Below are 18,251 nucleotides of genomic sequence, written 5' to 3' on the forward strand. Positions count from 1 at the left end.
CGAAGATCTTAAACATAACATTGGCCAAATGTGCCACCAATTAGTGTTGAAAGCGGAATAATTTGGGTATTGGATTAGCCGGGCTGGTTTCCTCTGCAGCTGGCTAAGGTTTGCATGTGTAATAGGTCTGTGGCAGTCGCATTGTATTTCCTGAAGTGTGTGTATGTACTGATGATTTAGGGCTAAATTGTCAGGTTGTCCAGCATGGCCAAAAGGAAACATCATATTGATGAAGGTATAGTGCCACTTTGAGGTGGGAACTATAGCACTAAAATTGGGGCAACATAACTTTACCCTACATTTAACCATTCTATACCTGATCAAGGAGAGTATGATGTTGACACGATCAACTAAATTAAACGCAATCATCCAGCATTAATGCCCTTCACATTAACAATTCCAGAAAAGTTACTTGCAAACAATGGGGTAGAAATTGCCCTCTGCCGGAAGTAGGGCACACCTACCGTTTTTGAAGTGTTCTGGCCGCCACAATGGATGTGGCGGCCTATCCGGCGAAATCCAGCTCCTCGCGGGTTTTTTTCCAGCATGGTGGAAGTGGATCATCATGGGGCGGAAGTGGGGGTGGGACGGTGAGTCCGCAACTGTCAGTCATCAGTGCTGTGCCAATGACATCATTACACTGGTGGGTCACAACTTCTCTCCCCTTCAGTTAAAGGGGAGGATCGCTGCAAACTCTGCATTCATTTTAGTTAGTTCCACTGGGCCACAAGGGACGGTTTCGGCCAGGCCAGTGGCCTGGCACCCAAGAGGGGGTGCTAGGCTGCATGTTGGCAGCCCGGCTAAACCCGGGAGCATAATTGTCGGGCCAACCTTTCAGTCATCCGACAAAAAAAACACAACATGGCAGCCGCGGCAGTGCGCCCTCCCCTTTAAGAGCGGCCGTGCTGCCACAAAAAGCTGTCGGGGGCACTGGCTGATGGCGGAGCCACAGCCGTGGGGCAATTTCGTGAGGGGGTCTTCACCAGATGGTAAGGGGTAGGCGCATGAAAACAGGCGGAGCAGTCCCCGACATTGGGCTGGTTCAGTGGGTTAATTGTACTGTATTGTGTGGCTCCATAACTAGTGAATTATAGAGTGGTTATAGAGACACTATAACTACTCGTGAAAAATGTCAATTGCTAAAATGGCAGCCCCTCCACGGAGAATCGGCAGCCATTCTGCGCCACCCCATGGCCGCCGCTTTGGCCTTATCGGGAGGGGCAATTTCGGCCCCAATATATTCTTAACATTAAAAAAAACGTAGGAGGCAAAGCAACTTTGGTGAAGTACACCATGCTTATTATCTGTGTTACTAATTGATGGACAGAGGCAACAATGCTGAGCTGTTGAACACAAATGGAGCAACCTGCACCTGTTGGGATGTGAATAGCATATAAATGACAACTCTATAACTGGGGTTGTGGTCTTCTAGACCAGTTATAACTGCCCTGATCTCACTGACAATGCAAGATTGTGAGCTCAGCCCTGGAGTATGGCTTGAACCCATAACCTTTGGCACACAGGCTAGAGTGCTAGCACCTGAGCCAGCTGACACAAAAGATTGTGCAACGCTGATGAAAAATTTGGGCAATAACCAAAACTGTAATCAAAGCAAGTAAAAAGTGGGTGAAGAAACCAATTTAAGATTTTTTTATTCATTCTTGGGATGTGGGCGTCGCTTGCAAGGTCAACATTTACTGCCCATCCAAAACAGCCCTGAGAAGGTGGTGGTAGTGGGCCGCCTTAAACCGCTAGCAGTTTGATACAATTGAATGGCTTGCTAGGCTACTTCGGAGGGCAGTTACGAGTTAACCACATCGGTGTGGGACTGGAGTCATATACAACACCACTAACAACCTGTATTTATATAGTGTCTTTAACAGAGTAAAATGCTTCACAGGAGCTTTATCAAACAAAATTTGACACCGAGCCACGTAAGGAGACTATTAAGGCAGATGAGATCAAAGAGGTAGGTTTTAGGAAGTGTTTAAAAGAGGAAAGAGAAGTAGAGAGGCGGAGCTGTTTAGGGAGGGAATTCCAGAGCTCAAGGCCTCAGCAGCTGAAGGCATGCACCAATTATGGAGTGACTAAAATCAGGGATGTGCAAGAGGGCAGAATTGGAAGAGCGCAGATATCTTGGGGGATTGCAGGGCTGGCGGAGATTACAGAGATAGGGAGAGGCGAGTCCATAGAGGGATTTGAAAACAAGGATGAGAATTTTAAAATTGAGGCATTGCTTACCCAATAGACAGAAAGGAAAAGGAGATGGGGTAGCTCTGTTAATAAAGAATGAGATCAGGGCAGTAGTGAGAAATTATATTGGCTCAGAAGATCAAGATGCAGAATCAGTTTGGATGGAGATAAGAAATAATAAGGGGAAGAAGTCACTGGTGGGCATAGTGTATAGGCCCCCTAACAATAGCTACACTGTTGGATAGAGTATAAATCAAGAAATAATGGAGGCTTGTAAGAAAGGTACAGCAATAATCATGGGCGATTTTAATCTTCATTGTGATTGGACAAATCAAATTGGCCAATCAAATTGTGGAACCAACACGGGAGCAGGCTATCTTAGATCTGGTACTGTGTAATAAGACAGTACTAATGAACGATCTCCTAGTAAAGGATCCTCTAGGAATGAGTGACCATAACATGGCTGAATTTCAAATTCAGATGGAGGGTGAGAAAGTTGGGTCTCAAACCAGTGTCGTGATCTTAAATAAAGGTGATTATAAAGGTATGAAGGCAGACTTGGCTAATCCATTTTCCAAGTCCACTTTAAGGTGTAAGATAGTTGTTGAGCAGGGGCAGACATTTAAGGAGATATTTCATAACACTCAACAAAAATATATTCCAGTGAGAAGGAAATACTTTAAAAGAAGGGAGAACTATCCATGGCTAACTAAGGAAGTAAATGCCCACCAGTGACTTTTTCCCCTTATTATTCCTTATCTCCACCCAAACTGTTTCAACACTCTTATCATTTGAGCCAATATCATTTCTTACTATTGCAGTGATTCCATCCTTTATCAATAGAGCTACCCCACTTCCTTTTCCTTTCTGTCTGTCCTTCCGGATTGTCAAGTATCCCTGAATATTCAATTCTCAGTCCTGGTCACCTTGCAACTACGTCTCTGTAATGGCTATCAGATCATACCCATTTGTCTCAATTTGTGCTGTCAACTCATCTATTTTGTTACAAATGCTACGTGCATTTAGACAAAGTGCCTTTAAGTTTGTTTTTTTACCCTTTTTTCCTGCTTGTTTCCTCTCTCCTTCAAACTCACTTTCTTTAATTTTGCTTTCTAATTCCAGCTTTACTCCCATCCCTACTGAATCTATTTTCAGGTTCCCATCCCCCTGCCAAGCTAGTTTAAACCCTCCCTAACAGCACTAGCAACGCCCCCCGCCCCTGCGAGGATATTGGTCCTGGCTCTGTTGAGGTGCAACCTGTCCGGCTTGTAAAGGTCCCACCTCCCCCAGAAACGGTCCCAATGCCTCAGGAAACTAAAGCCCTCTCGCCTGCACCATCTCTCCAGCCCTGTATTCATCTGCTTTATCCTCCTATTTCTGTACTCACTAGCTCGTGGCACTGGGTGTAATCCGGAGATTACTACCTTTGAGGTCCTGCTTTTTAATCTCTCTCCTAGCTCCCTAAACTCTTCCTGCAGGACCTCATCCTTCTTCCCACCTATGTCATTGGTACCACGACCTCTGGCTGTTAACTCTCTCCCCCCGGAATGCCCTTGCAGGTTGAGTAGGTTGGACCTCTACTCATTGGAATTCAGCAGAATGAGAGGTGATGTTATCGAAACGTATAAGATTGTGAGGGGGCTTGACAAGGTGGATGCAGAGAGGATGTTTCCACTGATGGGGGAGACTAGAAATAGAGGGCATGATCTTAGAATAAGGGGCCGCCCATTTAAAACAGAGATGAGGAGAAATTTCTTCTCTCAGAGGATTGTAAATCTGTGGAATTCGCTGCCTCTGAGAGCTGTAGAAGCCGGGACAATGAATAAATTTAAGACAGAAATAGACAGTTTCTTAAAAGATAGGGGGATAAGGGGTTTTGGGGAGCGGGTGGGGAAAGGGAGCTGAGTCCATAATCAGATCAGCTATGATCTTATTGAATGCGGAGCAGGCTTGAGAGGCCACATGGCCTACTCTTGTTCCTATTTCTTATGTTCTTCTTATGTTCTCCTTGTGGCCAAGGAGCTCCTCCCGGAGTCACAGTGCGGATTTCGACCCCACGGGGCACAACGGACATGATTTTTGCAGCGCGACAGCAGCAGCCCTTATACAGGGCCTTCTTCGACCGTACAAAGGCCTTTGACACTGTCAACCGCGAGGGTATCCGGAGCATACTCCTCCGTTTCGGATACCCCCAAAAGTTCATCACGATGACATGCAGGGCGTGATCTTTACCGACGGATCCATTACAGACCCAATCCATGTCCAGACCGGGGTCAACAGGGCTGCGTCATCACTCCAATCCTCTTCTCAATCTTCCTCGCTGCCATGCTCCACCTCTCAGTCAACAAGCTCCCCACTGGAGTGAAACTAAACTACAGAACCAGTGGGAATCTGCTCAAACTTCGCCGTCTCCAGGCCAGGTCCAAGACCACCCCAACCTCTGTCATCGAGCTACAGTACGCGGACGACGCCTGCGTCTGCGCACATACAGAGGCTGAACTCCAGGACATAGTCGACGTATTTACTGATGTGTATAAAAGCTAAACATCCGTAAGGAAAAGGTCCTCTACCAGCCTTTCCTCGCCGCACAGCACTGCCCCCCAGTCATCAAAATCCACGGCGCGGCCATGAACAATGTGGACCATTTCCCATAGCTCGGCAGCCTCTTATCAACAAGAGCAGACATTGACGATGAGATTCAACACCACCTCCAGTGCACCAGTGCAGCCTTCAACCACCTGAGGAAAAGAGTGTTCGAAGACCAGACCCTCAAATCTGCCACCAAGCTCATGGTCTACAGGGCTGTATGGCTCAGAGACATGGACCATGTACAGTAGACACCTCAAGTCGCTGGAGAAATATCACCAACGATGTCTACGCAAGATCCTACAAATCCCCTGGGACGACAAATGCACCAACATTAGCATCCTCGACCAGGCCAACATCCCCAGCATTGAAGTACTGACAACACTTGATTAGATCCATTGGGCAGGCCACATTGTCCTCATGCCAGACACAAGACTCCCAAAGCAAGCGCTCTACTTGGAACTCCTTCATGGCAAACGAGCCAAAGGTGGGCAGGTGAAACGTTACAAGGACACCCTCAAAGCCTCCCTGATAAAGTGCAACATCCCCACTGATACCTGGGAGTCCCTGGCCAAAGACCGGCCTAAGTGGAGGAAGTGCATCCGGGAGGGCACTGAGCACCTTGAGTCTCATCGCCGAGAACATGCAGAAATCAAGCGCAGGTGGCAGAAAGAGCGTGCAGCAAACCTGTCCCACCCACCCTTCCACTCAACGACTATCTGTCCCACCTGTGACAGGGACTGTGGTTCTTTTATTGGACTGTTCAGCCACATAAGGACACATAAGAGTGAAAACAAGTCTTCCTCGATTCCGAGGGACTGCCTATAATGATGTTGCTGGAGTCCATTATTCCATTATTAAGGAAGCAGTAGCAGGTCATTTGGAAAATCATGATTGACAAATTTGCTGGAGTTCTTTGAGGATGCAATGAGCAGGGTAGATAAGGGAGAACCAATGGATGTGGTGTATTTGGATTTCGAGAAGGCATTCGATAAGGTGCCACATCAAAGGTTACTGCACAAGATAAGAGCTCACGGGGCTGTGGTTAATATATTAGCATGGATAGATTGGCTAAATAACAGAAAAGTGAGAGTCGGGATAATTTTCCAGTTGGCAAACGGTAACTCGTGGAGCGCCACAGGGATCGGTGCTGGGGCCTCAACTATTTATAATCTATATTAATGATTTAGATGAAGGGACCGAGTTTAATGTAGCCAAGTTTGCTGATGATACAAAGATGGCTGGGAAAGCAAGTTGTGAGGAGGACACAAAGAATCTGCAAAGGGATATAGACAGGCTAAGTGAGTGTGCAAACATTTGGCATATGGAGTATAATGTGGGATAGTGTGAGGTTATACACTTTGGCAGGAAAAATAAAAAGCAAATTATTATTTAAATGGAGAGAGATTATAAAATGCTGCAGTAGAGAGGGACCTGGGTATCCTTGTACATGAAACACAAAAAGTTAATATGCAAGTAATCAGGAAGGCCTTTATTGCAAGGTGGATGGAGTATAAAAGCAGTGAAGTCCTGCGACAACTGTACACCTGAGACCACACCTAGAGTACTGCGTACAGTTTTGGTCTCCTTATTTAAGGAGGGATAGACTTGCATTGGAGGCTGTTCAGAGAACGTTCACTAGGTTGATTCCTGAGTTGAAGGAGTTGACTTATGAAGAAAGGTTGAGCAGGTAGGGTCTATACTCATTGGGGTTTAGAAGATTCAGAGGTGATCTTTTCGAAACATAATATACTGAGGTAGATGCAGAGAGGATATTTCCACTTGTGGGGGAATCTAGAACTAGAGGGCATAGTTTAAGAATAAGGGGTGACCCATTTAGAACTGAGATGAGGAGGAATTTCTTCTCTCAGAGGGTCATAAATCTGTGGAATTCTCTTCCCCACTAGAGTTGTGGAGGCTGGACCATTGAATATATTTAAGGTGGAGATAGATTGTTGAACGAAGTGAAGGGTTATGGGGAGCAGGCAGGGAAGTGGAGCTGAGCCCAAGATCAGATCAGCTATGATCTCATTAAATGGGAAGCAGGCTCGAAGGGCCAAATGGCCTACTCCTGCTTCTATTTCTTACGTTCTGAGGACTCAGGCAGCCGAGTTATGGATGACCTCGAACTTACAGAGGGTGGAAGATGGGAGGGCAGCCAGGAGTACATTGGAATAGTCTAGAGGTAACAAAGCCATGGAAACGGGTTTCAGTAGCAGATAAGCTGAGGCAGGGAAGGAGTCAGGAGATGTTACGGAGACGGAACTAGGCGGTCCTAGTGATAGCGCAGGTATGTGGGCAGACTGAGTAAGGACAGCAGGTTTCCTTTCGAAAAGGACATTAGATCTGGGAAAGTGAATCTGAAATCAAAGCAAGTTGCTCAACAGGTCGGAGGAATCAGACATGGTCTCAGCTAGGCCATTGCTCCTTTAAATATTGAAGACTGCCCTGATATTAAAATATGCTGCCACAAATTGGACAGGCTAAACAAGTCAGCAAACTTGTGTCAACAGAGTTACACCCAGCTTAGTTAGCAATAGCAACATTTCATTTCATAGAGTCATCATCATCATCATCATCATAGGCAGTCCCTCGAAGCAAGAATGACCTGCTTCCATGCCAAAAAGGGATGAGTTCACAGGTGTTTCAATGAAGGACCTAGTATTCCACGGTGAAAGATGCCTGTGCGTGGATTTTTTCAACGTGTGGTGGCCGTTGAACCCCAGCCACCACAAGGGCTTGACAGAGATAGGCCTTGGATTACCCAAGACGACTGGAGACCAGCTCTGCTGCACGGACCTAGCGTGCACACATATTGCAGTGTGGGCTGGCTCGTGCTGCCCCAGGGCCCTCGCCTCTTCTGGGCCCCGAACTCGCGCCACTCCTGGGCCCCGATCACTTCCCTCTACAAACTCTTGCCGCTCCTTCGCCCCTCCTGCTGTGCCTGCCCGCACTGCAATCAGCGACCTGGCTTTGCAGCCGTCGCCCTCCTGCAGCAGCTGCTTCCTGAAGTGGTATGCCACCGCATGCTGCTCCCTCCAATGGCCCCGGCCTGCTGATGGTCTTGCAGGCCGGGACCGCGCCGTCATACGCTGCTCCCTCCCTCCATAGAATCATACAGCAGAGATGGAGGCCATTCAGTCTAAAGTGCCTGTGCTGGCTCTTTGAAAGAACTATCCAATGAGTCTCACTGTCCTGCTCCTTACACACAGCCCTGCAAATTTTCCCCCTTCATGTATTTATCCAATTCCCTTTTGAAACTTACTACTAAATCTGCTTCCATCATCCTTTCAGGCAACGCATTTCAGATCATAACAACACGCATATAAAAAATTCTCATCCCTCTGGCTCTTTTGTCAATCTGCGTTCTCTGGTTACCCACCCTCCTGCCAATGGAACCATTTTCTCCCTGTCTACTCTATCAAAACCATTCATGATTTTGAATGCCTCTATTAAATCTCCCCTTAACCTTCTCTGCTTTAAGGAGAACAATCCCAGCTTCTCCAAGTTTCTCCACATAAGTCCCTCACCCTGGTACCATTCGATGTGTACACAGGGCTGTTTCTCCGCTCAGTCATGCTGCTATTTAAGGGCCCAACTTTGCCCAACCCCTTTTTTCGGCACACTTTGCGTGCTGGAAAGGGCACCAGAAAAAAGGGGCCAAATCCTGGCCGCTCTTCCGAGTCCCCGGAGTCCTGGCGTGACATGCATTCTGAAGTGGGGGGCGGAGCAACAGGCCAGCGCCGAAAACAGTGCCGGCACCTATGTGCATGCGCAGTGAAGTCTGTGCGCATGCTCCTGCTCTCCCAGCGTGTCCTGCGGGCTGTGAGCAGGACCCAATGCTCGCAGCCCCTATCTCCAGCATAAGGGATGCCCAATCTTGCCGCACCCTATCCCCGGCCGAGTGGCCTCCCGCACCGGCCGGCCCGCTGAGTTCCCGGGTGAGGTAGGACTTCGGTTTTATTTTTTACTTATTGGTTGTGCTTGAGAGTTTTGATTGCAGCAAGGGAGGGGGGGGGGAGGCGGGGGGAGGAGGTGAGTTTTGCAGGGGCGGGGGGGGGGAAAGAGAGAGTGTATTGGGGGAGGGGGGAGAGAAAGAGTGTATGGGCGGGGGGGGGAGGAAGTGAGTTTTGCAGGGGGGGGAGAAAGAGAAAGAGTGAATTGGAAGGGGGAAGGAGGAGCGTTTGGGGGGCGGGGGGAGAGAGAGAAAGTGTATTGGTGGTGGGGGGGGAGGAGGAGAGTTTGGGGGCAAGGAAGGAAAGAGAGAGAAAGTGTGTTTTGGAGGTATACCAGCATCTCTCACTCTCTCTGGCTACCGGCCAGCAGCTCGCATTTCTCCGTTAAGATTTACTTCATTTTTATTAGTATTTTAATTGCTTGAGCTTTTCCATGCAATGTTTGGTGCTTGGTTGTTGAGGTCCTCTCCAGTTCCCTTCCCTCTCCTATCCCTGCCCTAATGTCTGCCGAATGTGAGATTGATAGATTTTTGTTCACCAAAGGTATTAAGGGATTATGGGGCAAAGGTGGGTAGTTAGATCGCAGATCAGCCATGATTTCATTGAATGATGGAACAGGCTTGAGGGGCTAAATGGCCTACTCATGTTGCTATGTTCCTATGTTCTGTGTACCTACAGCCATCTGCATTGTGGCGCACTGAATACCAGGGGAAACTGGAATGGGTGAGCATTCTGCTTCACCTAATTAACAGATTTCACTGAACATCTCACTCTCTGGATTAAGAGCCAGTCAGAACAGCTTCGTGAACAAACATTATTGTAAAAAAAAAATGCAAACAAAAGTAAACAGGGAAATATGTCGATCACGCAAATGGAATAAACCAGCAGACTACACAGCACCAAGCCTGTTATAATTAACTAACCTGGGAAAATATATTTGCCGCATAGGCGGCAGCAGTGGTGAATGAGGTGAAGAAGGTGGCTTTCCCTGCTGTTTTGATGGTATGAATCATCCTCTCCTGTGGGTCGCAAAGGTGGCTTGCTTGCCGGAAAGTGTTGATGAAAACGAAGACATCATCCACCCCTGAAAATACAATGTTTATACTGAAAAAATAAATTAAAAAAACCACCTGGCCTTTTCACTCTTTGAGAACTAATGGGTGGAAATCTCATTGTCTGTCAATGTGCTTGGATGAAATTTCTATGTCTGCTATTTTAATAAAGGTTTAGTTTCAATGAGTTAATGCTTTCTTTCAAATGGCAGGAAGAGACATTTCGTACAAATGCATGATTTAAAAGCAGAAAGAGATTTCAACCCCTAGAGATCGAATTTGATAACAGTCCCCACCGCATATAATGGGTGTGTTCAGGCGAACACGATTTGCCCACTATATTCGGAAAATGGTAAATCCATCACACCCCGTCGGTGCCCAAGATTTTGAAGAGTGTGATATCTTTAGACACCACTACACAAGCACACACACTAGAAATCGATAATCTTCTTCAAAAGGGTGGTGACTTTATTACATGATGCTCAATCGATCCAAATCGGCCATTGATTTATTTAATGGATACCCACAGGTCATCTGTATTTATCGAACAGCTGATTGAACTGGGCCATTTGCACTGTTAACCAGGGCAGTCGGAAAGTGGAGACTTCAGGCAGCTTCGATCAGCTGTTCCTGGGGCATTAAAAACAGATAAAAGGGGTGGACATTGCACCAAGGTACTCAATTGCTCAGGTAATTACCAGCACTTAATCACACTTTAACTAGGTGTGAAAACTTATTGAATTGCCTGAAATTGCCGGCAGGCTTAATGTGTTACAATTGAATTCACCATTACTGAAAAATGGTTAGTGTTATTTGCCCGACACAAGCATAGACTTTAAAAAACTTGGGTAGAATTAAATTTACAATGTGTTAAAAGAATCCTGTTCTTAATCACATCTCTCCCTCACTCTCCAGACTGTGTACGAGGCTGATATTCCTATTTGCTGGAAAGTCGGAGTATCCTATCCTCACCTGGGATGTTGAGTTTATGAAAAGCTGCTTTTTGATTGGTCTCTTAACTTGAATTCTGGGAGCCCAGTGCCAATGAACTGGCTCCCGGCTTTTAAACTGTTAAATCGAGTTTCTAGAGACGAGTGGCGGACTTGTAGTCCCAACTGGATCCTGTCTGTGGAAACTGAATTCAGCAGATTCAGATTTAAAGAACACCACTATGAAAGGCACTAATATATGTTCGGTAATATTATTTAAAAAAATTGTTTCCCTTTCCTTCCCCAAGCACCACAAGCATGTTGACTTCTACAGCACAGTTCTTAAGTAGTGGTTCTCCATATACAAGATGGGATGGGAACCTATGCAGGGAGACAGAAGGAAGTAGATTGGGGGAAGAAGCAAAAGATAGAAAGAAGAAAAGTAAAAGTGGAGGGCAGAGAAACCCAAGGCAAAAATCAAAAAGGGCCACATTACAGCAAAATTCTAAAGGGCCAAATTCCATTAAAAAGACAAGCCTGAAGGCTCTGTGCCTCAATGCAAGGAGTATTCGTAATGAGATGGACGAATTAACTGCACAGGCAGCAATTAATGAATATGATATAATTGGCGACATGGGTCCAAGGTGACCAAGGCTGGGAACACAACATCCAGGGGTATTCAACATTCAGGAAGGATAGACAGAAAGGAAAAGGAGGTGAGGTAGCGTTGCTGGTTAAAGAGGAAATTAAAGCAATAGTAAGGAAGGACATTAGCTTGGATGATGTGGAATCGGTATGGGTGGAGCTGCGGAATACTAAAGGGCAGAAAACGCTGGTGGGAGTTGTGTACAGACCACCAAACAGTCGTAGTGAGGTTGGAGACAGCCTCAAACAAGAAATTAGGGATGCGTGCAATAAAGGTACAGCAGTTATCATGGGCGACTTTAATCTACATATAGATTGGGCTAACCAAACTGGTAGCAATATGATGGAGGAAGATTTCCTGTAGCGTATTAGGGATGGTTTTCTAGACCAATATGTCAAGGAACCAACTAGAGAGCTGGCCATTCTCGACTGTGTGATGTGAAATGAGAAAGGACTAATTAGCAATCTTGTTGTGCGAGGCCCCTTGGGGAAGAGTGACCATAACATGGTAGAATTCTTTATTAAGATGGAGAGTGACACAGCTAATTCAGAGACAAGGTCCTAAACTTAAGGAAAGGTAACTTCGATGGTATGAGACGTGAATTGGCTAGAATAGACCGGCATACTTAAAGGGTTGATGGTGAATAGGCAATGGCAAACATTGAAAGATCACGTGGATGAACTTCAACAATTGTACATCCCTGTCTGGAATAAAAATAAAATAGGGAAGGTGGCTCAACCGTGGCTAACAAGGGAAATTAAAGATAGTGTTAAATCCAAGGAAGAGGCATATAAATTGGCCAGAAAAAGCAGCAAACCTGAGGACTGGGAGAAATTTAGAATTCAGCAGAGGAGGACAAAGGGTTTAATTAGGAGGGGGAAAATAGAGTATGAGAGGAAGCTTGCCGGGAACATAAAAACTGATTGCAAAAGCTTCTATAGATATGTGAAGAGAAAAAGATTAGTGAAGATAAACGTAGGTTCCTTGCAGTCAGATTAAAGTGAATTTATAATGGGGAACAAAGAAGTGGCAGACCAGTTGAACAAATACTTTGGTTCTGTCTTCACGAAGGAAGCCACAAATAACCTTCCGGAAATACTAGGTGACCGAGGGTCTAGTGAGAAGGAGGAACTGAAGGAAATCCTTATTAGGCGGGAAATTGTGTTAGGGAAATTGATGGGATTGAAGGCCTATAAATCCCCGGGGCCTGATAGTCTGCATCCCAGAGTACTTAAGGAAGTGGCCCTAGAAATAATGGATGCATTGGCGATCATTTTCCAACAGTCTATCGACTCTGGATCAGTTCCTAAGGACTGGAGGGTAGCTAATGTAACACCACTTTTTAAAAAAGGAGGGAGAGAGAAAACGGGTAATTATAGACCGGTTAGCCTGACATCAGTGGTGGGGAAAATGTTGGAATCAATTATTAAAGATGAAATAGCAGCGCATTTGGAAAGCAGTGACAGGATCGGTCCAAGTCAGCATGGATTTATGAAAGGGAAATCATGCTTGAAAAATCTTCTAGAATTTTCTGAGGATGTAACTAGTAGGGTGGACAAGGGAGAACCAGTGGATGTGGTGTAGTTGGACTTTCAAAAGGCTTTTGACAAGGTCCCACACAAGCGATTAGTGTGCAAAATTAAAGCACATGATATTGAGGGTAATGCACTGACGTGGATAGAGAACTGGTGGGCAGACAGGAAGCAGAGAGTTGGAATAAACGGGTTCTTTTCAGAATGGCAGGCAGTGACTAGTGGGGTGCCACAGGGCTCAGTGCTAAGACCCCAGCTATTTACAATATACATTAATGATTTAGATGAAGGAATTGAGTGCAATATCTCCAAGTTTTTAGATGACACTACGCTGGGTGGCGGTGTGAGCTGTGAGGAGGATGCTAAGAGGCTGCAGGGTGACTTGGACAGGTTAGGTGAGTGAGCAAATGCATGGCAGATGCAGTATGATGTGGATAAATGTGAGGTTATCCACTTTGGGGCAAAAACGCGAAGGCAGATTATCTGAATGGCGGCAGATTAGGAAAAGAGGAGGTGTAACGAGACCTGGGTGCCATGGTACATCAGTCATTGAAAGTTGTCATGCAGGTACAACAGGTGGTGAAGAAGGCAAATGGTATGTTGGCCTTCATAGCTAGGGGATTTGAGTATACTGCAGTTGTACAGGGCCTTGGTGAGGCCTCACCTGGAATATTGTTCAGTTTTGGTCGTTTAATCTGAGGAAGGACGTTCTTGCTATTGAGGGAGTGCAGCGAAGGTTCATCAGACTGATTCCCGGGATGGCAGAACTGACATATGAGGAGAGACTGGGTCGTCTGGGCCTGTATTCACTGGAGTTTAGAAGGATGAGAGGGGATCTCATAGAAACACATAAAATTCTGACCGGACTGGACAGGTTAGATGCAGGAAGAATGTTCCCGATGTTGGGGAAGTCCAGAACCAGGGGACACAGTCTAATGATAAGGAGCAAGCCATTTAGGACTGAGATGAGGAGAAACTTCTTCACTCAGAGAGTTGTTAACCTGTGGAATTCCCTACTGCAGAGAGTTGTTAATGCCAGTTCGTTAGATATATTCAAAAGGGAGTTGGATATGGCCCTTGCGGATCAAGGGGTATGGAGAGAAAGCAGGAAAGGGGTACTGAGGTGAATGATCAGCCATGATCTTATTGAATGGTGGTGCAGGCTCGAATGGCCTACTCCTGCACCTATTTTCTATGTTTCTATGTAAGACGGGACAGTGAGTATAGATCAGCTGTTTGACTGTAAAGGCCATCATACGATCGAGAGATCAACCCTATCCTTGTCCTGCATGCTCCAATGCGCCTATCCAGCAGAGGCCATTGGATGTTTATCACTGGCTAATCTTGCCCGAGGCCAATTGCGGAGTCCCACAGGTACCCGAACAGAGATGATCCAACTGAACGTGGACCGGGAGCTTCCCTGTTCTCTATAACGCAAGATTTTTCCGTGGGACCAGCAAACTTGTTACCAATGTTAGACTTTTGGGCGGTCTGTAGGGTGCTCAGTGTGGACAGATGGTATGCATACCACCTGGTGATATGTCGCTGATGAATTTCCCGCCGGGCGGTATGTGGGTGGTATGTAGGTACTTTTAAAAAAAAATCTATTTCACGATTTTGGGTGATATGTCGGCGGTCCGTGGGCTATGTCCACCAATTTCGGCCCCAAAGTGTTAAGAAGCAGCACTGACACTAATAAAAAAACACAAATAAATGGTGTGAGGATGCATTTTATCTCCTTCTGTCATGCGTTGTGAACAAGAAAAATTGGCTTGCCAAATCCTTTTTCATACAAATAGGGAACCTTTCAGCCTGCACATAAAGTGCTATGATGTGTATATTTCATTCTTAATTCTACTATAATATCAATGATTCCGATGGGTAGTAGGAAGATTTAGTGCATTACATCTTTGATCCAAGTATACATCATTTATCTAAAAAGGTTCTGGATGAAAGCTACAATTATCAAAATGTCTGTAAGTGACCAATTCACAATCCTGTATTTATGTAACAGAGAGGTGTGGACAAGAGTCACAGGAGTTCTGACGATAGTGGACAGATGATGACCAGGTATAACATCCTGCAGCCTTGAGGTCCCATAACACCAATGTTCCAACCGAGAAATCATTGTCAATTTTATGTAATCAGTCTAAAGCATCTGAATTCTCGATATTTCCTCCCTCTGTGCATAGTTCTGTACTGGGAGTGAATACTGTAAAATTTACAACATGCGCTAAGTGTTATACCTCAGTAACAAATTTTACATCTTAGAAAGTAGCCTGCTTGCTACATTGAGGTTCAATCAGTGGATCAGTATTTTAAACAGTTCAGGAAAGTGTTTATTGGGAGTTGCTTTTAGATTATGTGACTTATACCAAATAGAAATAGGTTAATCAAGCTTCACTTTCTTGGGTTAAACAACTGACTTAGCCATTTGTCAGCCATTGGTCCACTGCTCCTGGTTACCATTTAATGTGATTAGGTCTGAAATTAATCATGCTGCATCAAACTTGCACCTAGGTCTGATTGACTGAAAGTGTTCAATCATTGTCCACAGTGTCATGTATGTAATCTTTGTGTAACAACACTGCAATACTGTATATACATAAGAAATGCACACCTTGACCACAGGGGGTGAACTTGTGGGAGACACTCCTCACCTGGTCATCTAGGTATATAAAGGGATGTCCCACGCAGGGTCATCACTTCTTGGTCCTGTGAATAAAAGTTCAGGTCATGGAGTGGCCTTGTCCATAGAATGTGCCTCGTGTGGATTTGTGGTATTGTGTACGGACTTTACATTGGCGATGAGACATGGGAAACAACGACCCACGAGAATGGCCACCGGCAGCACAGATGAATGGTACTGTGTTGGTGAGGACTGGGATGATTTCATTGAGAGGCTCCAGCAGAGTTTTGTCACGAAGGACTGGCTGGGAGACGCAGCAGCCGACAAGCGAAGGGCTCATCTGCTGACCAGCTGCAGACCTAAGGCTTACGCGCTCATGAAAGACCTGCTAGCACCCGAGAAGCCGGCGGACAAAACCTTTGAAGAGCTCAGCAAACTAATCGGTGAGCACCTCAAACCGGCGAGCAGCGTACACATGGCCCGACCACAGATTTTATACCCACCGACGTCGGGAAGGACAGAGCATACCGGATTTCGTTTCGAACCTCCGGCGCTTGGCCAGCCTCTATGTTCACAGACGCCTGCAGGGGGCATTGGTCATGCTGGGATTTTCAGAAAGCTAATTGAGACCAAGGACTTAACCTTGGAAGAGGTAGCATTGATGGCTCAAACTTTCATGGCGGGGGAGGAGGAAACCAAGATAATATATGCGCGCATTTCTGCCTCCAACGTGGCGATGGATCAGGGAGTCAATATCATAAACGTGACACAGAGCCCTGCAGGCAGGCAAGGGCAGTTCGACACACTCCAGGCAGCAATAGACCCAAGAGTAAGTCTCCAACAGAGACAATGGCAGGCTGAACAGGCATTTATGCCCCCCCAGTGGACAATGCGGCCCGGGATGGGGCCATTGACACCCACTGACAGGGAGCTCAAGAGCAGTCAAAGGGACAATCAGCGAGGAATGCCTTGTAACAGCTCTTTTGTTCACAACAATGGGAATCTCAGTTCATGCTGGAGGTGTGGGGGCAGATATGCTGCCAGGACTTGCAGGTTTCAACAGTTCGTCTGCAGAAATTGTAACCTCAGTGGCCATTTAGCCAGAATGTGCAGAAAACCTGTAACCAGGCTAAAATACGAGGCGGATGAACCAGATGAGGGGTCTGCGAAGCAGGATGACGCTTGGGGCAAATCAATGGACGCTGAAGTTCAGCGGGTTCATATGGCAAACATTCACAACTCATATACCAAACCGCCACCCATGATGATGAAAGTCCTATTAAACAGCATCCGTGTATGCATGGAGCTAGACACGGGGGCCAGCCAGTCACTCATGAGTGTTCAACAATTCGAAAAGCTGTGGCCACTCAAAGCCAGCAGACCCAAACTAGAACGCATTGAGACGCAATTACGGACGTACACCAAAGAAATCATTCCAGTGCTAGGCAGTGCAATGCTGGCAGTCACACACAATGGATCGGTGAACCGGCTGCAGCTCTGGATTGTCCCGGGCAATAGTCCTGCACTGTTGCGGAGGAGCTGGTTAGCTGAGATGAACTGAAAATGGGGGAATGTACACGCCATGTCATCTGTGGAGCGAAGTTCATGCTCACAGGTCCTACAGTAATTTGAATCACTATTTCAACCTGGCGTCGGGACGTTCAAAGCTACCAAAGTAGTGATACGCATCACCCCGACGCCAGACCAGTGCACCACAAAGCCAGAGCTGTGCTATATGTGGTGCGGGAGAAAATTGAAAATGAGTTGGACCGGTTGCTGAGAGAGAGCATCATCTCGCCCATTGAATTCAGACACTGGGCGAGCCCCATCGTTCCCGTCCTAAAAGCGGATGACTCGGTCAGGATCTGTGGCGACTACAAGGCCACTATCAACCAGGTGTCCCTACAAGACCAATACCTGCTCCCGAGAGCGGAGGACCTTTTTGCCACGCTGGCAGGCGGCAAGCTGTTCACCAAGTTGGACCTCACTTCAGCCTACATGACCCAAGAACTGGCCGACGAATCTAAACTACTGACCACCATCACCACGCACAAGGGACTGTTTGTTTACAACAGGTGTCTGTTTGGCATTCGATCAACGGCCGCCATTTTTCAAAGAAACATGGAAAGCCTGCTCAAATCCATTCCCGGAACAATCGTATTTCAGGACGACATCCTCATCACCGGTCGTGACACCGAGGAACACCTCCACAACCTGGGGGAGGTGCTACGCTGACTGGACCGGGTAGGCCTGCGACTCAAAAAGTCTAAATGTGTGTTTTTGGCTCCTGAGGTTGAGTTCCTGGGCAGAAGCAAAACAGAGGCGATTCGACGAGCGCCCAGGCCCTGCAACACATCGGAGTCGCGTTCATTTCTGGAACTCGAACTATTTCTGCTGAACTTAAGCACATTGTTGGAGTCACTACACGTGCTCCTGCGTAAGGGTTGCGATTGGTTTTGGGGAGACTGTCAGGAACGGGCTTTCAATCGGGCGCGGAACCTACTTTGTTCAAATAAGTTGTTGACCCTGTACGACCCCCGTAAGAAATTGGTTCTGACGTGTGATGCATCATCCTATGGGGTTGGGTGCGTGTTGCAGCAGGGCAATGCTGAGGGCCAACTCCAACCTGTGGCTTATGCCTCCAGGTCGCTCTCTCAAGCTGAACAGGGGATATGGGATGTTTGAGAAGGAAGCACTCGCATGTGTCTATGAGGTGAAAAAGATGCAC

General features: G+C 46.6%; 1 protein-coding gene across 1 annotated transcript in view; it reads right to left on the reverse strand.

Annotated features, from left to right (window-relative positions):
• Window positions 1-18,251, reverse strand: part of disp3 (dispatched RND transporter family member 3) — a 333,206-nt gene that overhangs the window by 214,237 nt on the left and 100,718 nt on the right. The window contains exon 5 of the mRNA XM_070860919.1: window positions 9,659-9,819. Within this exon, the coding sequence (XP_070717020.1) occupies window positions 9,659-9,819 (161 nt within the window). The remainder of the gene's footprint in view (window positions 1-9,658; window positions 9,820-18,251) is intronic.

Source organism: Pristiophorus japonicus, chromosome 18 (genome assembly GCF_044704955.1).
Source record: "Pristiophorus japonicus isolate sPriJap1 chromosome 18, sPriJap1.hap1, whole genome shotgun sequence".
NCBI classification, from domain to species: domain Eukaryota; kingdom Metazoa; phylum Chordata; class Chondrichthyes; family Pristiophoridae; genus Pristiophorus; species Pristiophorus japonicus.